Raw genomic sequence first — 21,620 nt, forward strand, 5'->3', positions numbered from 1 at the left:
CTACATCCTGTAATGGTTACCCAACTACCCGTCAGTGCAGCCATACGTGATGCATGTAATGACAATATAATTGTGACTAATTGTGAGGCGCTTTCCCTGACTCTCTGAGATTATTGCATGCAATTGTAGGTACTGCGCCTCATGAAATTGAGTTTATTTACTACCTCATGCACCTGTTTGTTTATTCAATGTAAAAATGCACCTAGCTCTGTGGTTTCTTGCTGTAATACGGTATTTCTCTTTACCGGTTCAATGGATGCATATGTAGTTTATCAGTAATAATTACATGAAGGCTGAAATTATGGGTAGACCCCACAGAAACTTCTATAGCATTCGTTTAGTTTCAAGATCTACTAATAGTAATATCAAATACTTATCAATCATAAATTACAAATTTAATAATAATCATAACTGTAATGATAATTGAAATTCATTGTCCCCATCCTTTATAAGGCAAAGAGTTTAAAAGGCTTTCTTTACCATTGAAAGCATTTTCCAGCCATGCTGTATCGTTGAGGCACTTGCCATAAAATTCATTAGTGTAGAGAGAGGATCTAATTTTTCCAGCTTTATCTTCCATCATCTTATGTACACCATAATGAAGTATCTCATCTGTGTCACACAATCTTGATAGTGATTCAGTAGCCTGTAGACAAAATGGTAGCACAATTAAAACAATTAATACAGTACTAGTTCTTAGTTATACAAATTAAAGTAATTGCAATAGTAATAACTCACTTTGCAAGCGTATGCCAGTATATTGCTTATAGCTGGTTCTAATATGCTGTATGGTTCATCTTCATTTAATAACAGATCTTTGTGTAGTTTTATGAGCTTGTACATTTTTTGAATGTCCAGAGGAGCATTAGAGAAACTAGTGTTGTATCGAGAATTCTAAAAATTGTAATTAAAAATAACCTGTAATTAATATATATGATAAAGATACGACACATTTCACTGCATAATAATGTAACGAGCTATCTCACCATGTTAAATTTAGTAGCAAAGGCACCATCAAATAAATTACTCAAACTATTTTTTTCACATGTCGATCGACGTCTAACTGGATTTGAGGCTGCACTCAAAATTAGGAGCAATATCGTAAAGAGAATAGAAAGATGAGAGGCTCTCATTATCGTGATTTTTGTAAGTTGATTAGTAGTAGAAATGTTTGTTTACTTGTCTGTTCTCTCTCTCTCTTTCTCTTCCTTTTATATAGTTTACAATCAGACCTTGGTCAGTGAAGCAGCAAGCTTGATCAATGGACCTTGAAAAATTAATAACACGCATTAAAATAATATAACATTAACGTTAAACAGTTTGTACCGGGGATTAATGCTTATGTAATGTGCAAATTGTCTTATTTCCGGGCAATTGATTTTTCCTGAAATGTTTGTTAACATTGGCTTTGATCCAAAGTGTTAGATGATGCATGGAACAGGAAGTACAATGTATTCATTCGTTAAAAGCATGCATGTGATTGTGTTATGGAACAGGAAATGTGTGAATAACGCATCTATCCAAAGCTTTAGAACAGAAAGTATGTATTCATTCATTATAGTGTTTGGAACAGGAAGTCTAATGTATCAATCCTAACAATGATCTCATGGTTGCTTTTGCTACCTCGTTCGTGTTAGAATTATTGTTACAGTACTCTAGTGCTATGGTTCTTCTTTTCTTAGGCCTCACTGAACTCATAATGACTATTGGAGAACTATATTAACTCCTTCTTTTTCTCATCAAATCATCATGATTATTAATGATAATATTCATTCGCACTGAGCATCAGTAGCAAGTCCTTTATAATATTAATATTGTTATGTCTCAACTCTCAAGCTTCTCTCAGTCTCTCTTCAGTATTTGTTTTGATTATAATAAAAATTTTTAATGGCCTCTTGCCATTTCTTGGTGCTGGTAGTCATTTCCTTTTCTTCCTCTTGTTTTCAAATAAAGTTGCTGGTCCCATTGCAGTCATTGCTTATAACCATTTGACCGTGATACCACTACCATTACCAAGTAAACACAGTTTCGTTTGCATTTAGTGGGGAAGTTTGATCTAGCACTGTTGGCTTCTTCCTCTTATTAGGAAATTTAGTGGACTACCACCTGCTTCAAGAAGAATTATAATTAAAAACCACTATACTCAACTATTAAAAACCTTGTATGGTTTTAAGTGATTTTAAAATATTTAAAATAAGGGGAAAATCAAAATTTCAGAAAATTTAAGTGTATACATGAATGAGTTACTTTTAAAAATTGCAATAAGGAAAGCAAGAAAATCATTCTCTTTTTCTAGTGGGCACAGCTGTCATTTCCGATGATTGTCCTGTTAAAGTTTGAGGTTGAATTGAGTTCAACTCGTTTTCTGAAGATAAATCTGAAGCTGCATTGTGTGATGCTGCTGGAGTTGATGGTGACAAAGGTGTGATTTTATCTTTACCATTATCTACTGATTGCACATGACAGCTTGCAGCTCCAATCCCAGTTTGGTGACTAAATATTTTGTCTCCTTTTGGATCTTTGTACAATGCAATCATCTATTAATTAACAAATTATATTTTAAAGCATAATTATAACATTTTGTGAGACATAAACCTGCTCTGATTTTGATTTTTATGAATTTGTGAGGAATACTTAAAAATTCAGGCAAAAATAATAGTACAAGGGCTACGGCCAAATTTCATCAAAATTGTTTAGGAGAAAATTCTTCATTTTAATAATTTTTGATGCATATAAATGCACTTCCATTGTATAAAAATTTTGAACTGATTCCAATCAAATTAATTTTTTTACGAATTTTTAAAGTTCCTCAAAAATTTGGCCAAAGACTGTACTATAGGATAGGGACTTCAGTCAAATTGGTTACGAGAGAATTCTCCATATTTATATTTTTTTCTGAAGCGTATACATGTACTTATGTTGTATAGAAATTTTGAACTGATACCGATCAAATTTTGATTTTTAGACAAATTTTAAAAGCTGCTTTCAAAGCCTACATGCTTACCTTTGGTATAAAAGTCAAACTCAAGAACACTAAGCCTTCACCAAATACGAGCAATGTCACACAAAACACAAAGACATTCACATAATCGTTGAGAGCAAAAATGACAGCAACCAACAGGATCAGTAGTACAGTTGAAGTATATACAATAGCACTGGTGTACTTGTAATCGTTAATGGCATCAACTTCAATGCTCCTTATCCTAAATGCTAGAGTAACTGCAACAGCATGAGAAATGAAGGAGACAATGACGGTTAGAACTACCCAAGTCAAATAAAAGTTTGTTGTCCCACAGTCTGCAATACAATACATGACACTCACTCCTTGCTCCTAAGAAAAAAATAGTCAGTACATTATAGGTTGTATATCCAACTACCGTATTTCCTCAATTACTAGCTGCAGCTACTATAAATTTCAACTGAAGCCAACCAGGGGGTACTATTAGAGGGTGGTCACTATTAGAGGGTGGCTACTATTCCTCTCCTAGCAAACATGTCCATGTCAAATTTTCTGGCACGCAACTCTGTTAGCGTTTTTCACAGCAAATTCCACTACTTTTAACTTGAAACTGGCATCAAAGCTAAGCTTTTTTTTCTTGATCGGCCATTTTGATTTGACAATGACACATAATAACGACAATTAATTAAATTCTAATTAACTGCGGCTTCTATTAGAGGCCGGCTAATAATACAATAGCTACAAGGGCAGAGGGACTACTATTTGGATGTGGCTACTATAAGGGCAGCTTCTATTTGAGGAAATACAGTACTATAATACATTCTATTACATTGTACTTTATATTATGCAGTACATGCATAGTCTTACATTCACTGTTGATGTCCTCTCCCTATCTATAGTTGTGCCAACTGGGGAGTACACCACATCAGGTACTAGGAGTGCTATGGAGAGTAAGGACTCCAATGCCACTATAACAAGGGCAACTAGAAATAGCTTTGAATCACTTGGTGCCTATGAGGAGAAAAAACTGTGAGAGCACTACAAAAATAAATAATAACAATTTTACTTTCTTTTTCATGGAAGGTGAGCGAAAAATATAGTGAACCCTCCACGTCTTTACTAACGCAACTGTGAAAGCAACAAAGTGGCCAAGAGTTGAACAAATTCGTCTTATCTATAACATAAGTAGTATTAAATAATAATTTATTATCAAAGAATGATTGGGTCAGCTTACTGTGCATATAACTCTAAGAGCTGGCTTGCTTTGAAGTGGAAGATAATAAAATGTTAGTCCTACCATCATCACTGTCACACCGGTAATAATAATATAATTGAGATTAGGACTATTTAGCTTGACAATCCTGAGTATATGCAAGAATAATATATTCTCCGTATTAATATCATTATGTCTCACTTTCTGTTTCTGAACAAAATATTAAAAAGGAGGCAGATGATTAGCATACTAAATCCTATTACTTGCATTGTAATTATTATTACAGTGATGCCGATGTGAACTGTATTGACTATTTTTATTGGCGTACCATCAGGTGGTATCCCATCTTCAATTAAAAAAGGGAATTTTCATGACGATAACTTTGTCAATAAATTACCTGGGAAGACATCAGTAGCGGTCGTGTTGTTCATGTACTTGAAAATTGACTGTCTTATGTCATAATACGCAACATTTGTTTGCATTAGATCATTGCCTGGAATGTACATTTTAAAAATCGAACAATATGATATTTCCTCTCACTTGAGTCTCTTCTATATTGAACTATGAGCACGGTAGAATTGTCTTCTTTACTCTTAAAATCAACTTTGCCCTAGAAGTGATGGTAGTCAGAAATCAGACAATTAGTGGCCACCCAGCCGCAAATGAGTACATTAATGCAGACAAAGCTAATGAAGCATGAATTAATAAGCAACCAAGACACAACAATTACCATGTACATGTCCATACAGGCTGAACTCTCCCTCCTGTACAAACACGTAAATATTACCAAACATGTAATGCACAAACATGTAATGCACAAACATGTAATGTAGAAACATGTAATGGCCTGGTTTGTTTTGGCATCATCAAATCAAATTAGCTGGCCCACTTCAAACAGAGCAGTGGCCCAGTGTATGCATAAGGCTACCAGTACATATATAGTTTACACTGGATGTTACATGCATGTCAACTATTAAACTTACAGTTAAGCCGTTAAATTCAAGATCCTTTAGTACTTGTGGCAGCTCCTGTATCAAGGCAGAGCCTTCGTCTATTATTGATTTATTAGCTTCTATTGTTCTGTTAACTGCTAGCGCTAATGCATGGACTCCATCAAAGACATAAGATTCAATTGAGTGATCATCTGAAACTGATCGAATACTTGAAATGCTAAAAGATCTATGAAGGACCCTCTTAAGCTGACTGGTGCTACAATCAGTGGGAGTGATATCCCACCAGGAAGGAGGGTACCAGCCTAGCGTTATCCACATGTAGTTAGGATAATAAAGACCTTTCTTATATGCCTGTGTAAAAAAATAATATTTTCTTCAAAAATACTCATTAGTTTACTTGGCAGAGAATGAGTAAAGATATCTTGGGGTCACAGTTTAAAAAGAAAATATGTGACTGACTTTCCTAAAAATGATTCATCAATGTATTTTAATTGAATATCCATTTACTAACAAGAAATTTGTCAATTCCAGGTAGATCAGATCCAAGTGGATAACTGAAGATGCTATGCTGAGAAATATCAATGTCACTGGACTGAAATACTTCATCTAATATCTGATGCAGCTACATAGAATATAAATTTCATATACATGCACTTATCAGCAACAAATGAAATAATTAGATAAATTAATTTTACTATGAGTAACTAGAGTAATACATGTAGATTAAATAATAATGACTAATTGGTAACGATATAAGGATGTAATGTCTCTTTTAACCTTATTGTACTGTGATACTGTTTGGGTAGCCAAAGCAACTTGGCTCCATCCAAATTCTTTGAAGATTCTTGCAAGTGCTGGAGGAATGAGTGAATCTGATGGTCTTAAAGTGAAGAGTAAAGGGAAAGAATCATTGAGGGATGGAGATGTTGAATAATATGAAATCTAGCAAGAGAGAAAGAGAGGAGAGAGAGAGAAAATCAATAACACTTAGTAAAACATGATTACAATGTACATGTACATGTGGATTAGGGTATCCTAAACCACAGGGACAGGTGTGTGTAGGGGTATTGGTACAAGAAGATGAAAACACTGTCGACCTACAGTGGTAATACAAGAAACATGAGCAAGGTATTCATGTTCATTAAATCAACCTTAGCATTCCTTTGCCATCCTCCACTTACAGAAACACTTTTTATATACTTATTTGTTTAAACTGAAACCTGTTATGCTCTCTTGATAATTATCAACAGAAAGAAAATGTTATAAACAAAACATGTTGTTAATGACACAACATATGAATGCAATGATGACAGGCAGGTCCTTGATCTGCTTTTATTGTGAATTATAAAATAAGCTCTATGCCTATGGATATTCATTTTGTACATAAACTTCTTAATATACAGCTACTGTGCTTTTCACTCCACTTGGATCATTGCGTGTTTCGTAAAATCTCCCCTCCATACTATGTAGACGTATTATACAGTTTACGGAGCACGCAAATGTGATCCAAAAGGGGTGAAAGTGCAGTATTGCACAGAATTAGCAAACTGGTGGGCTGTTTGTTTAATGTCACCACACAATACAAGACCCACCTTAATTTAGACAGTCCCCTATAGATAGATTTACAGTCTGTGCAATTTGTTGTGCTACAACAAAGATTGCACAAATACAAATATCAATAGCTACTATACTTGTACTTGTAAATGATATTATGAAGTCATACTTATGCTTACTATTGGAATTTTAGTGACATTAGCAATATGCCCTGTAACCAGTGAACATCCTCCTCCTAGTAGAGCAACAGTAGGAGGACTTGTTTGAGGTAAACTTGCAACCACCTGCTCAGCTTCTGATAAATTGTAACACTTTAAGAGAAACAGGTGTAGGTTACACAATAAAAGGAAAAAATCAGAGACTAAGTTTTAATGATAGTTTATTTCTTACATCGGTCAGAATTGTGCTGTGCATTAAGCTGACTCCGTCAGAGAGTAAATTATCATTTACAAATCCCACAGCATCATCGACTGCACTCAGCACTGTCCTGGTGTTATTGAGATCAGGCCTGTTGCTCGCCATAACTGCAAAGCGAACCAGATTAGCACTGTTGACATTGTAAGGAATACATAAAAAGGACAGGAGGAGTAAAAGATGAAGAGTTTGAAGACTGCTTGATCTCATCTTGACAGACAACAAGTCTAGATCTATCACACTCTAAAAATTAATTTCGATTTTATAATTAATTTTATCATTAACTATTAAAATAGGTAATAAACCATAATTTTAATGATGTAGCCTATACAATATTTATTTTGCCAAAATTTATCTTTTTATAAATAAAATAATCCGAAGACAGCAAAAAACACCATTTTCATTAGGATCAAAATTATAACAAAACAACATTCACAAGAAATAACAACAATAATAATAATAGTAACAATATTTTACTCTATAAACAATCAATGTAGCTAGTATAAAGTTTACAAATCATTATCATCATCATCATCATCATTCATAAATCCAGTGGATACATCAGGCTAGAGTAGGAAAATGAAGGGAAGAGAGAGGAGAGAGAGAGAGAGAGAGAGAGAGAGAGAGAGGAGAGAGAGAGAAAGTCAAAAAATAGTAAAGTGTCAGTACATAAGAAACAAAAAATATAAAACAAACCTTTTTCCACTTGAGCTCCTCCTTCACTCTCTCCACACATCTTTCCATGTATAAATACTGTTGATTAAACACAAGTACATAAAATGCAGCACAATGAGGAAAAGGAGCTTACGTAAGGAGAGTAGACTCTGATCCAGCGTGGCTCTTTACCCTCTCTTGTATATTGGAAAGTGAATGCTTGCTCTTCGACATCTGCTTCAAACTTGTTCACCATGTCCCACGAAAAGAAATGCTCTTGTTTCTACAGGAAAAACAATCATAATTATGTAAGTATAGTATACAGATGTCTGCATGGCATAATATTATTTTTGTTGATAATTTGTTGGTGAGAACACCAAAAAGTGGAAACAGTGCTGAAACACGTGTTAAACGACCAATTAAAGTGTTCAACAATCTATTGGATGATGTTGTAACACAGCCAATGTGCCAACTAAATAAATCTAACAATTTTTATTACATTTTCTGATGCATATTGATGCCCTTATGCTACATGTGTGTGGAAAGTTTGAGCCAATTCCGACTTCAATTTTTTGAGTTACGAGCATTTTATAAAATACACCAATTTCTGAAAAATACCCTGTACTACCATACTCGCCCCAATTAAGTTAACACACCCAAATTATTGGACCTCTACATTGCTTCTACAATAAAAACTTTCTATTGAGTGCACCTCCTGGTCAAGATAATTATTTTTGATAAGTGCATTGTGATTAGAAAGTCCCCTTGTTTGCAGGTGTATTGCACACTTTGCTCTCCAACATGAACCGTGTAGTTACCAGTGAATAAAGCAATCCAAACCCGCCTAATTCTGACAGATTAGGAGTTATAGACTCAACACTTAACGGGCTATGGTCAACTACACACAATAGCTGGTGGCAATACGCCATTGTAAACAGTCTCAGACTGATGATGACAAGCCACCCGAGGATTAGTCTCGCTAGCCAGACCATTTTCCAGCCTACAGTCATTGGTATGGACCCCTACTGTCCACCCCAATGACTGTAGGCTAGGGAATGGTCTGGCTTGCGAGCCTACTACCTTGAAGCTTGAGTGCTCTGTTGAATTGCTTATCACTGGCTTCCATAGTATCACTTGAGCTTATACATGTACATGTATATTATTTTTTAATTGATTATTATAAAAGTTATTTAAAAATTAACAGCTAGTGCCTGTATCAAAGATAAAAGGCTTATACAGTTACGTGTGGTTAGATACATGTACATGCAACTGTATCACATATACAGCACCTGTGGTAACTTTGATCCGCCCACTCAAGATGATATATTTATTTATCAAGAGGTACGTTACAGTATATAGCCCATGCTTTTTTCCAAAAAATGGCTCCAAAATCACACCAATTTTTATTACATTCTCTGATACATATTGATGTACTTATGTTATGTAGAGGTTTGGCAGGGTGTCATACAGGGGGGGGGGTGGGAAAGGGGAGAAATCCCTTCCTACTCTAAGTCTCCCCCCTAAAATAGTCTGAGTAACTTTAATAAATGAGTTCATACTTGCTATGTTTCACTGTTGCTCATTACACAATTGAAATAAACTAGCAATCATGTGTATAATAGTTTACACATCCACAGGCTAAACTGACTTTTGGTTGATCAGTGCAATAATGGCAACATGAAATCCCCAATAATATGCGATGTTACCTTTAATTTTCGTTGTGTCCCCCCCCTAAAAAATCCTGTATGAATCCCTGTTTGGGTTGATTCTAAGCACACAGTTCCATTATTTTAACTACTAAAAGCTATTGCATAATGCATTATTGATACTCACATCTTCCTTCACTCCTTCGTCAGAGCAGGCCTTCAGACCTATGCCACCAGAGCCGACCGACATGATCACATGACCAGTTTTACGAGCGTCACACTTGCAATGAGGAAACAACACATTATTGTAACTAGATATCTTCCGTAGAGATTCTAAAAACTATAAGAAAGGACAAAAATAAAAAGTGAAGTGCTACATTCATATGTACAGGGAACTATGTAAATAAGTGTACAAACACTGAAAAAGATTTAATTATCCAACATCAAGAGTGAATAATAATTATCTACTCTTGATAACACTAATATAAATGGAGAGTCTATATCTACAGCAGGGTTTCCCACAGGATTTTGGCATACTTCGCAGGTTCATGTCAGTACTCATAATACTATAATGCATGTACATGTATTTTAGTTTTAGGCCAAATTTTACCAAAATTGAAAAGGAGAGAATTCTCCATTTTAATAATTTTTTCTGATGCATATACATGATCTTAAGTTGTGTAGCAAGTTTGGGCTGATTCTGATCAAAATTGAATTTTTTACGAATTTTTAAAGTTGCTCCAAAATCGGGCCGAAGACCCTGTACTATAGTACAGGGACTTTGGCCGAATTTCGTCAAAATTGATTAGGAAAGAATTCTCCATTTTAATAATTTTTTCTGATACATATACATGCTCTTATGTTGTGTAGCAAGTTTGAGCTGACTCCGATCAAAATTAGATTTTTTACAAATTTTTGAAGTTGCGAAAAGCCATGTACTGTATTGTAGTGCTTGTCAGCTCATGAAGCTAATGCTGTTTAAGCTCACTTAGCATGCTTTGTGGGAAACCCTGATGTACAGTCTACACATAAAAAACTTCCATTTAAGCTCATACTTTTTTCTTCTTCCCTTGCGCTTTGAGCATCCTCAAATTAGCATCATCAGATCCAACGTCAATCAACCCAGAGCCCATGTCACTCACTGCCTGCTGGTAGAGCAAGTCACAGACCGAGTCGTCTCCTTCTAGCTCTGCCTCAAAGGCACTGAAGAACAACCACTTCCTAAGATAGAAACTAGTCTCTGATGTAGTGAGGTCATCCTTGATTTGTAGATAGACTTGATAAGGTTGCTCAGAGTCAGCTAGTTTCATCACTGCCAGTGTGGATGGGGTGAGAATGGAGAGAGAAGACATTATGTATTACTTACTAATGAGTAATAATTATCATCATTGAATGTAAATAGAAATGCATTAGAAATAAATTATTTAAACTGTAAATGAACTACTGTATAGTGGGAAACTTTGGAGGGAATTAAATTTGGTGAATTCGGCATTTTGATAGCCATTCACCAAAATAAAATCCGCCATTTTGAGCCATTATACGCATGCTCAATGGCACGTGGCCACTAATTCACCAAATTAAAATTCGCCAATCACCAAATTTTAGCAATTCATCAAATTCAACTCCCTCCAAAATTTCCCGCTATACGGTACATGTCCACATGTAATACATGTACTTATACATTTGTATCTTTACACTATTAGCTGTATACACTATAGCTTGTATGTACGTGTATTTATACTGACATGTATACAATACAATACAATACAAGGTTTGTACAGAAAACTCACTAAATTTGTCTTGTTTACATGTAAAAAGGCCAAAATATTTCCTCCATTTTCTATCAATACCTAAATCTTTCATAACAACCTATAAATAACAAATGAATAAATAAAATAAAAATAAATAAATAAATAAATAAAATAAAATAAATAAATAAAATGAAATAAATAAATAAATAAGTGCTTACATCAAGCAGGTCGGGTGTGCGTGAGTTTTCAGGTATGGAATAAGTTTTTTGAGCATCGTTAGGTAGTTGAACAGTCACTTTGACAGTGTCAGGAGGAAGTGGGTTTGCTTTCTTTAGAGAGGGAGAGGGCTCAGTGGCTGGTGTAGAGTCTTGAAGGCACAGGAAATCCTGCATGAGGTCACTCTCGTATATAACCTTAGCAGAGCAGACTAGAGGAGAGAGAGGAATAATGGTGACAATCGATAAATATTTCATTATTTGAATGACAAAGATTAATCATCTAATATTATATTAATATTTAATATTATTATCTCTATAATTCTAATAGTATAACCTTAGTAGAGCAGGCTAGAGGAGAAAGGAATGATGACAACAATTGATAAATATCTTATCATCAAAGAAGAACCATCTATTATAGATTGTGTATAGAGTACATTAGGAAGGCATTGCTATACAACAGTAACAGCATGTAACTACATGCACTATAAATGATATGTGGCACAGGTTATAACAATCTTCAGTATTAATAGGAGCTACATGTACTAATATACACAGATCAAATTGCCATCACTCTTTATTATCACTCTTTATAATAATTCTGCAAGACGCAAAATCAACACATGTGACTATAGCATGCTTTCATAACTAATATACACTAGTAGATTTGCTAATGTAGCAAACTAAAAACAATAATTGAAATGGGCTCAGTGATTTTTGCATCTCCAAACATTCTTGACTTGTCATTATCCAAACATTGCGATTCACTAGAATCACAGGTTAATAATAAACTTAAAACAAGGGCATTGTCATATAAGCTTGACATAGCATAAACAATACGAATCAATCAATCTTTAATCAATAAATAATACAGTACACCATGATTTCTTGTATTCAACCTCAGTAAAGGAAATAGCATTAACAAATTTACCTTTATCCAGGAAATCCTCCAGGCCTCTTCGTCTGCCATCAATCTGAACATCATTAAGTGCAAAAGGCCATTTCCCGGGTAATTTTGGAAAGATAAAGTCTGAGAATTGTCTCTTTAGCTAAAAAAATGCAAAAGGAAGTCTCAAACTCTGACTGGGTGGACCAAACTCACATTGTTATTGAGAGCATCAAATTCTCTGTACCTGTGTGATGTCACCTTTTTACCGGCCATGTGTATATTATAAACCTAATAAAAATAATAATTATTATTGTTACATTATTTTAGAGTATGCATGTACATGTACACATTACAATAACAGGCTATTAACCTTAGGAATTGTGTACATGTATAAACTCCCTCTTCCTTCTTTCTTTTTTCTCACCCCTCCCTCCCTCTCCCCCTCCCTCGCCCTCTCTCCCTCCCTCCCTCTCCCCCTCCCTCGCCCTCTCTCCCTCCCCTCTCTCCCTCCCCCTCTCTCCCTCTCCCTCCCTCTCTCTCCCTCCCTCCCTCTCCCCCTCCCTCCTCCTCTCTCTCCCTCCCTCCCTCTCTCTCTTGCCTCTCCCTCTCCCTCCCTTTTCCCTCATTATACTGACCACATATTCTTTTCCATTCTCAACCAGCTTCTCAGTATCAGGAACAGAGACAGGTACAGACCTTCTCTCGTAATACTCCACCCCTGGACCATTATTGGACGTATCAGGCTCCAGTCTCCTTGCCTCTTCCTCTGAGACTGATATGATTGTCATTTGAACCTTCTTCCCGCTCTGTCTGATCAGCTGTACCACTGTTGCGTGATCGGCACCTTCAACCGCTTGACCGTTGCTATGTAATAAATTAAATACCATAAATGTGGAATGTTTCAAAGTGACTTTACTAAGAAAAATAAAATTAAATACCAGTTGATTATTTATAATAATTTCAGTAGCACACGCATAAATCGTAAAATTAAAACAGGTAAAAGTTTAAAATTATAATAATAAAGGCAGTGAAATATTCCACTTCTGTGGTAAAAATGGATTGATTTATAACGACGAAGACAACCATGTATGGTACTTCACTTCATAAGGATTAACACATTGCGATTCACATACTTACAAGATTATTAGCTCTCAAAAAGGACAGGCCCTAATTCAAAGCTGTTATAAAATAATTTTTATCAAAACAATAAAAGGTTTTTAAATACCACACTATCCCACATAAGGCAATTTTAATAAAAAGCGTGCACGATTTGACCTTTTGATGCATGCTTTCAGCGAGAATAGAACCAAATCTTATATCAGCGTCAACATAATGTCAAGCCAATCATAATATTGTAAATCCGTCTTAACTCCCACAGTCCCTTCCTTACACATCAATTATCCTGTCTCCAACCTTCAGCCCTGCCTTCTCGGCTGGCCCGTCCTTCATGATGGCGCTAATGTACTGCATTGGAGCATAAAGCTGGCCTCCTATGGACTTTAGCTGTCCTCCCTCGGCTACCTGTCCGCGTACGTTAAATCCAAAACCATGCTCCGTCTTCATGACAGTCACAACCTTGGGAGCTCTCTCCTCTTCTTCGACTCTATAGTCGGTCCTACCAGCCTCTGCTTCATCGCTAGCTGCCATTTGCGTTCTCCTATCTTTATCTTATCCTCCAATTTCTTTTCCTCGCCTAGCCAGACACGCCCACGTTTTCTATTTAAAGTGCACCTTAACTTCAAGCATGGTAGGTTAATTAATGATGAAAACTGTTTCATAGTTGTTATAATTTTCCTTTTTATAGCCTCAGAACGAGCATATTGAATTAGCCAGAAAGAGGCATGGCTACAGACTCGATCATCATGAAAGAAAGTAATTATACTAGATGTATATTATAATTAAAAATTAATTATTCATAAATCATTGTTGTAATAATTTAAACTGTAGTACTTTAGCTAATTTTTTGTATTTGCAATTTTAGGAGAAAGAAGCAAGGTCGTGAACCTCATGCTCATTCAAAATACGTTAAAAGACTCCATGGACTGAAGTAATAATAATAATAATAGTAATAATAATAATAATAATAATGATAATAATAATAATAATAATAATAATATCCCATGCATGGTGGGATACATGTACATGTACTACATGTACTGTACATGTAATTGCAATGTTTAAATGACCAATATTTCATTTTTTTTCTATAGAGCAAAATTATACAATAAAAAGAGGTTTGCAGAAAAGGTGGCAATGAAACGCAAGTAAGCTTACAATACAATTAATTTTTGTTGCTTTATTTTATTTCTAAAGTTATTTTATTTCAAGCATGGACTATATGCTATAGCCCATGCTTTTTTTCTGAAAATTGGCTCTGGAATGACCCCAATTTTTATTACATTTTAGATCCATATTGATGCCCTTATGCTATGTAGAAAGTTTGAGCCAATTCTGAGCACAAATTCTGTGTTTCTAAAAATATGTCATTTTCTGAAAAATGCCCTGTACTATAGCCCATGCTTTTTCTCTGAAAAGTGGCTCCAGAATGACCCCCAATTTTCAATACATTTTCTGATACATATCGATGCCCTTATTATGCTACCTAGAAAGTTTGAGCCAATTCCAAGCACAAATTCTTGAGATATGAGTGTCTTCTTATCATTTTAGGATTAAATTACATGAGAAGAGAGAGACCAAGAACAAGAAGGAGGAAGACACACCAAAGGGAGCTGTCCCTGCCTACCTCCTTGACAGGTACAATCTGAAGCTAACTTTTACTGCTTTTACTTCACTACAGAGAAGGACAATCCCGTGCTAAAGTCCTCAGCAATACAATCAAACAGAAAAGAAAGGAAAAAGCTGTAATTCATGAGTACTAGTGGACATTATCAATAACTAATATTGCTCTTGTTAGGGTAAATGGACTGTTCCATTGCCTAAAGTCAAAGCAGTCGGGGAAGACGAAGTATTTAAAGTCCTTCGAACTGGAAAGAGGAAAAGTAACAGCAGAGCTCCATGATACAAAGTGCCATCATTTCTGAATATTGTAGAGAAAGCATGGAAGAGGATGATAACAAAAGTGACATACGTAGGCGAAGGATTTACTCGTAAACCACCGAAATATGAGCGCTTCATTAGACCAATGGTATTGATATCATTAGCATACTGTGTTATGCACTGCATCATTGGTTATTATTATTATAGGCTCTTCGGTTCAAGAAAGCTCATGTAACCCATCCAGAGGTGAAACTGTGTTGTTTTTTTATTGTTTTTATTATACAAACTGAATCTATAGTTAAAGGCAACTTTTAGTCTGCCGATCATAGGAGTTAAAAAGAACCCTCAGACAGCACTGTATACACAACTGGGAGTCATCACTAAAGGGACTATCATTGAGGTAAATTGACTAAGTTCTCAGTATAGTAAGATCTATAATACCCATGTATTAATATTAGGTGAATGTTAGTGATCTAGGTCTAGTGACACAGAGTGGTAAAGTCATTTGGGGTATGTTTGTATAATATGTACAAAGTAACATTATTGTGAATTTTTTTCTTCATATTTTGTATGTGTGTAGGTAAATATGCACAAGTTACTAATAATCCAGAGAATGATGGCTGCATTAATGCAGTTTTACTTGTATAAAGACACCCTCCAATCTCACTATATTATTATTATCATTCATTATTTGTTTTATAAAACCGGCCCGTTGTGTGGGGCTTATAATAATTTATTAAAAAATCACTGAGACACATAACAGCAAATAGAACACGGATATTTAAGATTATAATAATATTGAGGATTTTAGTAGTTGGAGATGAAAAGAAGCAACAGAACACACTCACACTGATGCAGTGCTAGAGAAATCCTAAATCAGCATCGTATGAGCCAGGCTCTATAGACACCGTTAACCCAGGACTACAAATTATAATGTTATAAAAACTATGTACAATGATATGGCTATGAGCTTCTACCTTGCAGATTGGAGGATATTAGCAACTTCTTCTTTAACACTGGAGGTCTGTTGTAGGGACAATGATTTTAATGATTGATTGGTGTAGTATAACATACTTGGACTTGTCCAATCATTTCTTCAAAAGACGGAATGAGGTCAGTTTTATTAGTAGTACTAGGAGGAGTCTCAGAAGATGGATCTACAGATACATAAAACACACTCAATAGATATAATATTAGAACTTAAAGAAGAGCAGCAAAATACCACCACTATGTTAGTCATTAAGCTGTGAGTCTTAAGGTTTTTAATAATTCAATTACATATTCACCTAGTGATTCTTCCTTTAAGTCTTCAAAAGTAATAACAGTCCCTGATTCCTGTAATGATTGTCACAATTATATAGGCTTATGATATCTCATTTTTTATGCATAATGAACTCTTTCTTATATATTATGTACCTGTTCTTGGCTGTGGTCTAATGAGTAGGAGCGAAATGAGCGAGAATGATCACCAGCAAATGCACTGTAATCCCCACCCCGTAATGTACCTACATGTAGTACAAATGGAGATGCATGATTTTACTTGCATATATGTATCTCTGCATGCATACAAATACCTCATCATAATCATCACATACAATCATGAATGCAACTATTAGTGACTTCAATTTTAAAGCAAAATTATGAAAGAGGCCAAGGGTTAGATCCAGCACTCTGATATGATTATAATTGGGCTCACTTGAGTTTCTTGCTAATTCATTAGGATGAGAAACAAATCCTTTCTCTATTAGATTAAAATAAGGAGGAGAGTCATCTTTCTTCTTATCTTCATCATCATCATCATCATCATCAGCTAACTGGAATCCAGCCTCTGAACTCTCAGCCCCTTCCTCTCCCAGGGCCACTTCTGGCAGAAGATGCTTATAAGATTTCCTCCTCAACTCAATGACCTTTCCAATATAACTCTTTAAATTCTCGTCTTCGCTGATAATGGATACAATATGGAGACAGCCAGCAATACAAGCATGTATAGCATTAATGTGCTTAATAGCTAGCTCTGTTTGACTTGAAGTTGCCAAGTCCTCAAGTTCGACTATCAATATTAAGATCTCTTTTATTCCAGTAGGAGTGAGCTCGAGCGTGAAGAGTAAGAGAAGAGTGTAAAATGCTTTGACGTGTTCCTCTGTACTTGCAAAGAGCCCGTGAGCTAGTTCTAGTAATTTAGGGAAGACTACTTTACGTGCCGAGTGCCTAAACCTTAATGGGGCATTACCCAGTACTAAACCATGTTCACCAATAGACGTCCACTTCCTAAGTAAATAATAATAATAATAATAATAATAATAATAATAATAATAATAATAATAATAATAATAATAATAATAATAATAATAATAATATCAATAATACACTAATTAGTTTGTATTAAAATTGTGTTTACTTTCTTTGCTTTGTTCTTAATAATAATAATAATAATAATAATAATAATGATAATGCTTCAAATTATAAATAGTACAAATGTTTTTTAAAGGGCCAAGTCTTTACTGGAACATTTTAGGCAAAATATAAAGAGCCATAATACATTTGTAATACAACCAATAGCCAAATGCAAGGCTCTATTATTCCTACAAGTAAACATACGTGTCAAAAGGGACTTTGGTCTTGTTCTCATTGTGGTCTATCATTTTATGCCAGAGGTGCATCACGTTGAGTTGTATGTCTGCTCTCTCTATACCAAACAGCTGAGAGAGGGAGACCAATAGACTCTCAGGGAGTGTGGACTCGAGGACAGTTGGATGAGAAGAATCAGCCACAACACAGAGACACTGGACAAGGAGCGAAATCAACTTCACTTCTCTACATAAGATAAAGTATATGAGGTACTATACTAATATAAGGTATATATATATATATATATATATATATATATATATACATATTATATACATGTATAATCTAATATAAGGTATATCAATACTGCATACTGTATAGTGCTTTAATTTTGGTGAAGTTTTATTATGGCAATTGGCGGTTTGCAAGCGGAATCACCAATATTAAAACCGCCAATCATTAATGCGCATGCTCAGTAATGCACGTGTACACAAAAATTACCAAATTAAAAACCACCAATTATAATTTTACAGCAAAATCACCAAAATAAAGCGCTATACGGTATATGCATGTAATCAATATAAGGTATTTTAATTAATATAAGGTATCTTAATTAATATGGCATAGCTAGTAATTTTGGAGGGGGGAATTTTTATTTCCCGAACTCACTTCTCATTGCATGCTCTCAGTGCTCTAATGTTCCCATCTCCTTCCAGTGGCATATAAGAGAATATGAGGTTGAGTATATCAGGATTGTGATAGTCTGGCAGGACTGATGCAAACTCTCCTACTATACGCACTGTAGTCTCATAGAATATCTTCTCCTTTTAAGGAGAAAAATGTAGTAATGATTGTGCTATTTTTAGCACGGGATTCTATTTATAGAGTGACTCACTTGATCTTGTACGCTAGTTGATTCTTCGATAGATTTACGCAAGTGCTTGACAAGGGTTCTGAAAACATCAAGAACAGAGGGTCCTATACACAATAATAATGATAATAATAATAATAATAATAATAATAATAATAATAATAATAATAATAATAATAATAATATAGTTTTTTTTGGTTTTTTTGTCTGGATAATATTAATAATAATAATAATAATAATAATAATAATAATAATAATAATAATAATAAATAATAATACCAATAGATCCATCAGTGGCTACTCCAACACAAGATGATAGTACGTTCAATATTCCGTTCTTCAGTTGATATTCAGTGCTTGTTTTACTGTCCAAGTGAGCCAGGAGGCACTGTATCGCTAGATAACGGACCTGTGGTTGCATTGTTTGTATTATCAATACAAACGTATCAGTTGCAAACTGGCTCTTATTAATCCAAACAGAATTAAGATCGAAATGACTAAAAATAAACAAAAAAAGACCATTTTGGGTGTAGAGTATACACATGAATGAATAGAAGTGCTACAATAAGCAGAATAACAGTACAAATATAATAATGAATAAATTCCCATGTAGTCTAGCAGAATATACCGTATAGCGGGAAATTTTGGAGGGAATTAAATTTGGCGAAATTGGCATTTTGATAGCCATTCGCCAAAATTAAATCCGCCATTTTGAGCCATTATACGCATGCTCAATGCACGTGGCCACCAATTCGCCAAATTAAAATCCGCCAATCACCAAAATTTAGCAATTCGCCAAATTTTAGTCCCTCCAAAATTTCCCGCTATACGGTAGTACAAATAATAATAAATGAATTCCCCATAGTCTTACCAGAGCACTGGGTGCAGTATTGCATTAGCATGAGTGAGTGAAGCTACGGTTACTATTTCCTTAAGTCCTGCCTCTCCTGTTTCTGCCAATATCCCACAATTGGCATCACTCTCAGCCTCCTCCTCTCTACAACAGTAAATATAATACAAGCATACATATACACACGTAACGTAATATACATTTACATGTACATATATTCATGCAGTGATTTTATAATTGTAATTTGTAATTACTACATGTATGATTGCTTTTTTATGGGCAATGGTAACTGTACATGTAATTGTAATTGAAAATATTCGTGCTGATGTACTTGGTAATTGTAATTTAAATTTTGTAATTGTTATTGAAAAGCCAATTACAACAACAGAGGTACATGTACATATACATGTACATAATCATGCTTACAGGCTTCTGGTAGGAGTATGGGCCTCCATGTTAATGAGATAGGCTGGTATAATCTTGTTTAGATGGTCAGAGTCCCAGAGGTTGTTACCCTCTGGTCCTATCTTCTGTACTACAGCTCTGAGGGCTCTCAAACCACACAGTCTCGAACTATAGAAATAGAATCAATAATAATATTAATCATAATAATAATAACAATAATAATAATAATAATAATAATAATAATAATAATAATGGAGATGCATATGTGAATGCAAATAAAGCGCATAAACTCAAGAGTTCAAAAATCATTTTTATTGCATTCTCTGATGTACATGTATACGTAGTACAATTGTGTGATGCGTGATAATGTCTTTATGCTATAAAGGAAGTTAAGGCCAACACATTGGCCAATTTGGTAATATGGTATTGGTATAACCAAGTCATTATTTGTCTATAGACTACATCATCATGTCTGTCAATCATGATTATGACTAATGTATAATACACATTATGACTAATAGTATCTATTGTGCTATAATATCAATGGTGTGACTAGTATCCATTGTACTGTTAGGACATTGATATCATCATCTTACTCTTTATAAATGGTTTCATCTTCCTCTCTCTTCAATAAACTCATGGCGGCAAACCTCTCGATACAGAAGTCATACTGACGATGATATGGCGGACTCTCTTCAGCTCTTTCGGCATACGCTACAAACTACAGGAAAAAGAAGGGGACCCAAAAAACAAATAAATATACATAAAATAATAAATAAATAAAATACATTATAAAAACTGTTAATAATGCTATGTCTTCCCAGCGAAGACTAATATGGAATTTACTGACCAGCAAAAATAACTAAAAAATAAAATAATAACAGAGCCACCTACATTGGGTACACATTGAAAAGCTGCATTAAAAAATAAAATCAGCATAATTTAAACAGGATGACTCATACATCATGTTATTTTTAAAAGCTGCAAAACATTAATAGCAAACATGTAATGCCAATTCAACAAAAGGAAAACTTGTGGCGATATACATGTATATGTACATGTACGTCACAATCTAGTTATGATTACTGTATACAATAATAACAATTATTGATAATAGCATCCCTTACTGAATTGGCCGCTAAGTTTTGGAAAAAGTGTCTATTCGACGTTAATAGTTCGTGTATCATGTTAAGATAGCTCTCTGCCAATAATCTCAGATGCTCCAGTCTAACTTCCAAGAGTAACTTATCCATTATCTTCAGCGAAACACACACATGACTACAAATAATAAATTATTATAATAATTATCTAATATGGCTATAACTCCCAAGGGATGTTTTGAAATGTGGTGCTAAAATCATTTTTACAGGTACTAAAATAGCTAAAGTGTGTGTATACAAGGTATATACATATACATTACCCTCTTCTGTCCCTAGAAAGGGCTCGTCTCAATTTTTGTGTCAAATATTCTCCAACATCGTCCAAGCTCTGTGGGTCGGATTTAGCCAGGTAGAGGAGCTTGTCCAGGTCTTGGGTAAGCGGGTCTTCATTCTGGACGTCTTCTGGATAAAGACCGTCCACCAGTCGCTTATAACGAGGCTTATGGCAGCAGACACCACAGCAACCTGTAGACATTTTGGATCAAAGCAAATGTGGGTGCGGTTGAACACGCCTACCATAC

The 21,620-nt window shown here is 34.8% G+C and overlaps 5 protein-coding genes across 5 annotated transcripts; 1 reads left to right on the forward strand and 4 right to left on the reverse strand.

Annotated features, from left to right (window-relative positions):
* Positions 1-424: 424 nt before the first annotated feature.
* Positions 425-2,042, reverse strand: LOC109583926 (uncharacterized). Its single transcript, XM_019999453.1, has 3 exons — positions 987-2,042; positions 739-894; positions 425-646 (listed from the first exon to the last, which is right to left on the reverse strand). Exons 1-3 carry the CDS (start codon positions 1,131-1,133, stop codon positions 431-433), a joined length of 519 nt encoding a protein of 172 aa, XP_019855012.1. The 5' UTR covers positions 1,134-2,042; the 3' UTR covers positions 425-430.
* A 145-nt stretch (positions 2,043-2,187) lies between these two features.
* On the reverse strand, positions 2,188-7,295 carry LOC105313610 (gamma-aminobutyric acid type B receptor subunit 2-like). Its single transcript, XM_019999452.1, has 14 exons — positions 7,070-7,295; positions 6,859-6,990; positions 5,903-6,067; positions 5,637-5,747; positions 5,523-5,588; positions 5,156-5,476; positions 4,713-4,782; positions 4,570-4,665; positions 4,374-4,518; positions 4,194-4,320; positions 4,026-4,133; positions 3,827-3,970; positions 3,005-3,331; positions 2,188-2,537 (listed from the first exon to the last, which is right to left on the reverse strand). The coding sequence occupies exons 1-14, from the start codon at positions 7,199-7,201 to the stop codon at positions 2,280-2,282; spliced, it is 2,202 nt and encodes a 733-aa protein (XP_019855011.1). The 5' UTR covers positions 7,202-7,295; the 3' UTR covers positions 2,188-2,279.
* Positions 7,296-7,428: 133 nt separating this feature from the next.
* On the reverse strand, positions 7,429-13,935 carry LOC100637258 (sorting nexin-27-like). The gene is made up of 11 exons (XM_003388313.3): positions 13,639-13,935; positions 12,884-13,112; positions 12,462-12,536; positions 12,291-12,408; positions 11,363-11,571; positions 11,184-11,262; positions 10,449-10,705; positions 9,581-9,733; positions 7,902-8,030; positions 7,790-7,846; positions 7,429-7,659 (listed from the first exon to the last, which is right to left on the reverse strand). Exons 1-11 carry the CDS (start codon positions 13,893-13,895, stop codon positions 7,603-7,605), a joined length of 1,620 nt encoding a protein of 539 aa, XP_003388361.1. The 5' UTR covers positions 13,896-13,935; the 3' UTR covers positions 7,429-7,602.
* Positions 13,918-15,977, forward strand: LOC100637384 (ribosome biogenesis protein NSA2 homolog). Its single transcript, XM_011407170.2, has 12 exons — positions 13,918-13,995; positions 14,053-14,120; positions 14,230-14,295; positions 14,459-14,512; positions 14,916-15,002; positions 15,046-15,109; positions 15,163-15,247; positions 15,299-15,393; positions 15,453-15,491; positions 15,544-15,645; positions 15,704-15,755; positions 15,826-15,977. The coding sequence occupies exons 1-12, from the start codon at positions 13,993-13,995 to the stop codon at positions 15,891-15,893; spliced, it is 783 nt and encodes a 260-aa protein (XP_011405472.1). The 5' UTR covers positions 13,918-13,992; the 3' UTR covers positions 15,894-15,977.
* On the reverse strand, positions 15,936-21,593 carry LOC100637512 (protein EFR3 homolog B-like). Its single transcript, XM_003388315.2, has 15 exons — positions 21,360-21,593; positions 21,067-21,217; positions 20,536-20,660; positions 19,961-20,107; positions 19,556-19,681; positions 18,964-19,181; positions 18,709-18,791; positions 18,483-18,637; positions 17,844-18,059; positions 16,942-17,513; positions 16,662-16,750; positions 16,532-16,580; positions 16,320-16,402; positions 16,223-16,269; positions 15,936-16,166 (listed from the first exon to the last, which is right to left on the reverse strand). The coding sequence occupies exons 1-15, from the start codon at positions 21,572-21,574 to the stop codon at positions 16,106-16,108; spliced, it is 2,337 nt and encodes a 778-aa protein (XP_003388363.1). The 5' UTR covers positions 21,575-21,593; the 3' UTR covers positions 15,936-16,105.
* Between the last annotated feature and the right edge of the window lie 27 nt (positions 21,594-21,620).

This window comes from Amphimedon queenslandica, unplaced genomic scaffold (assembly GCF_000090795.2).
Source record: "Amphimedon queenslandica unplaced genomic scaffold, v1.1 AMPQUscaffold_13267, whole genome shotgun sequence".
NCBI classification, from domain to species: Eukaryota; Metazoa; Porifera; class Demospongiae; order Haplosclerida; family Niphatidae; genus Amphimedon; species Amphimedon queenslandica.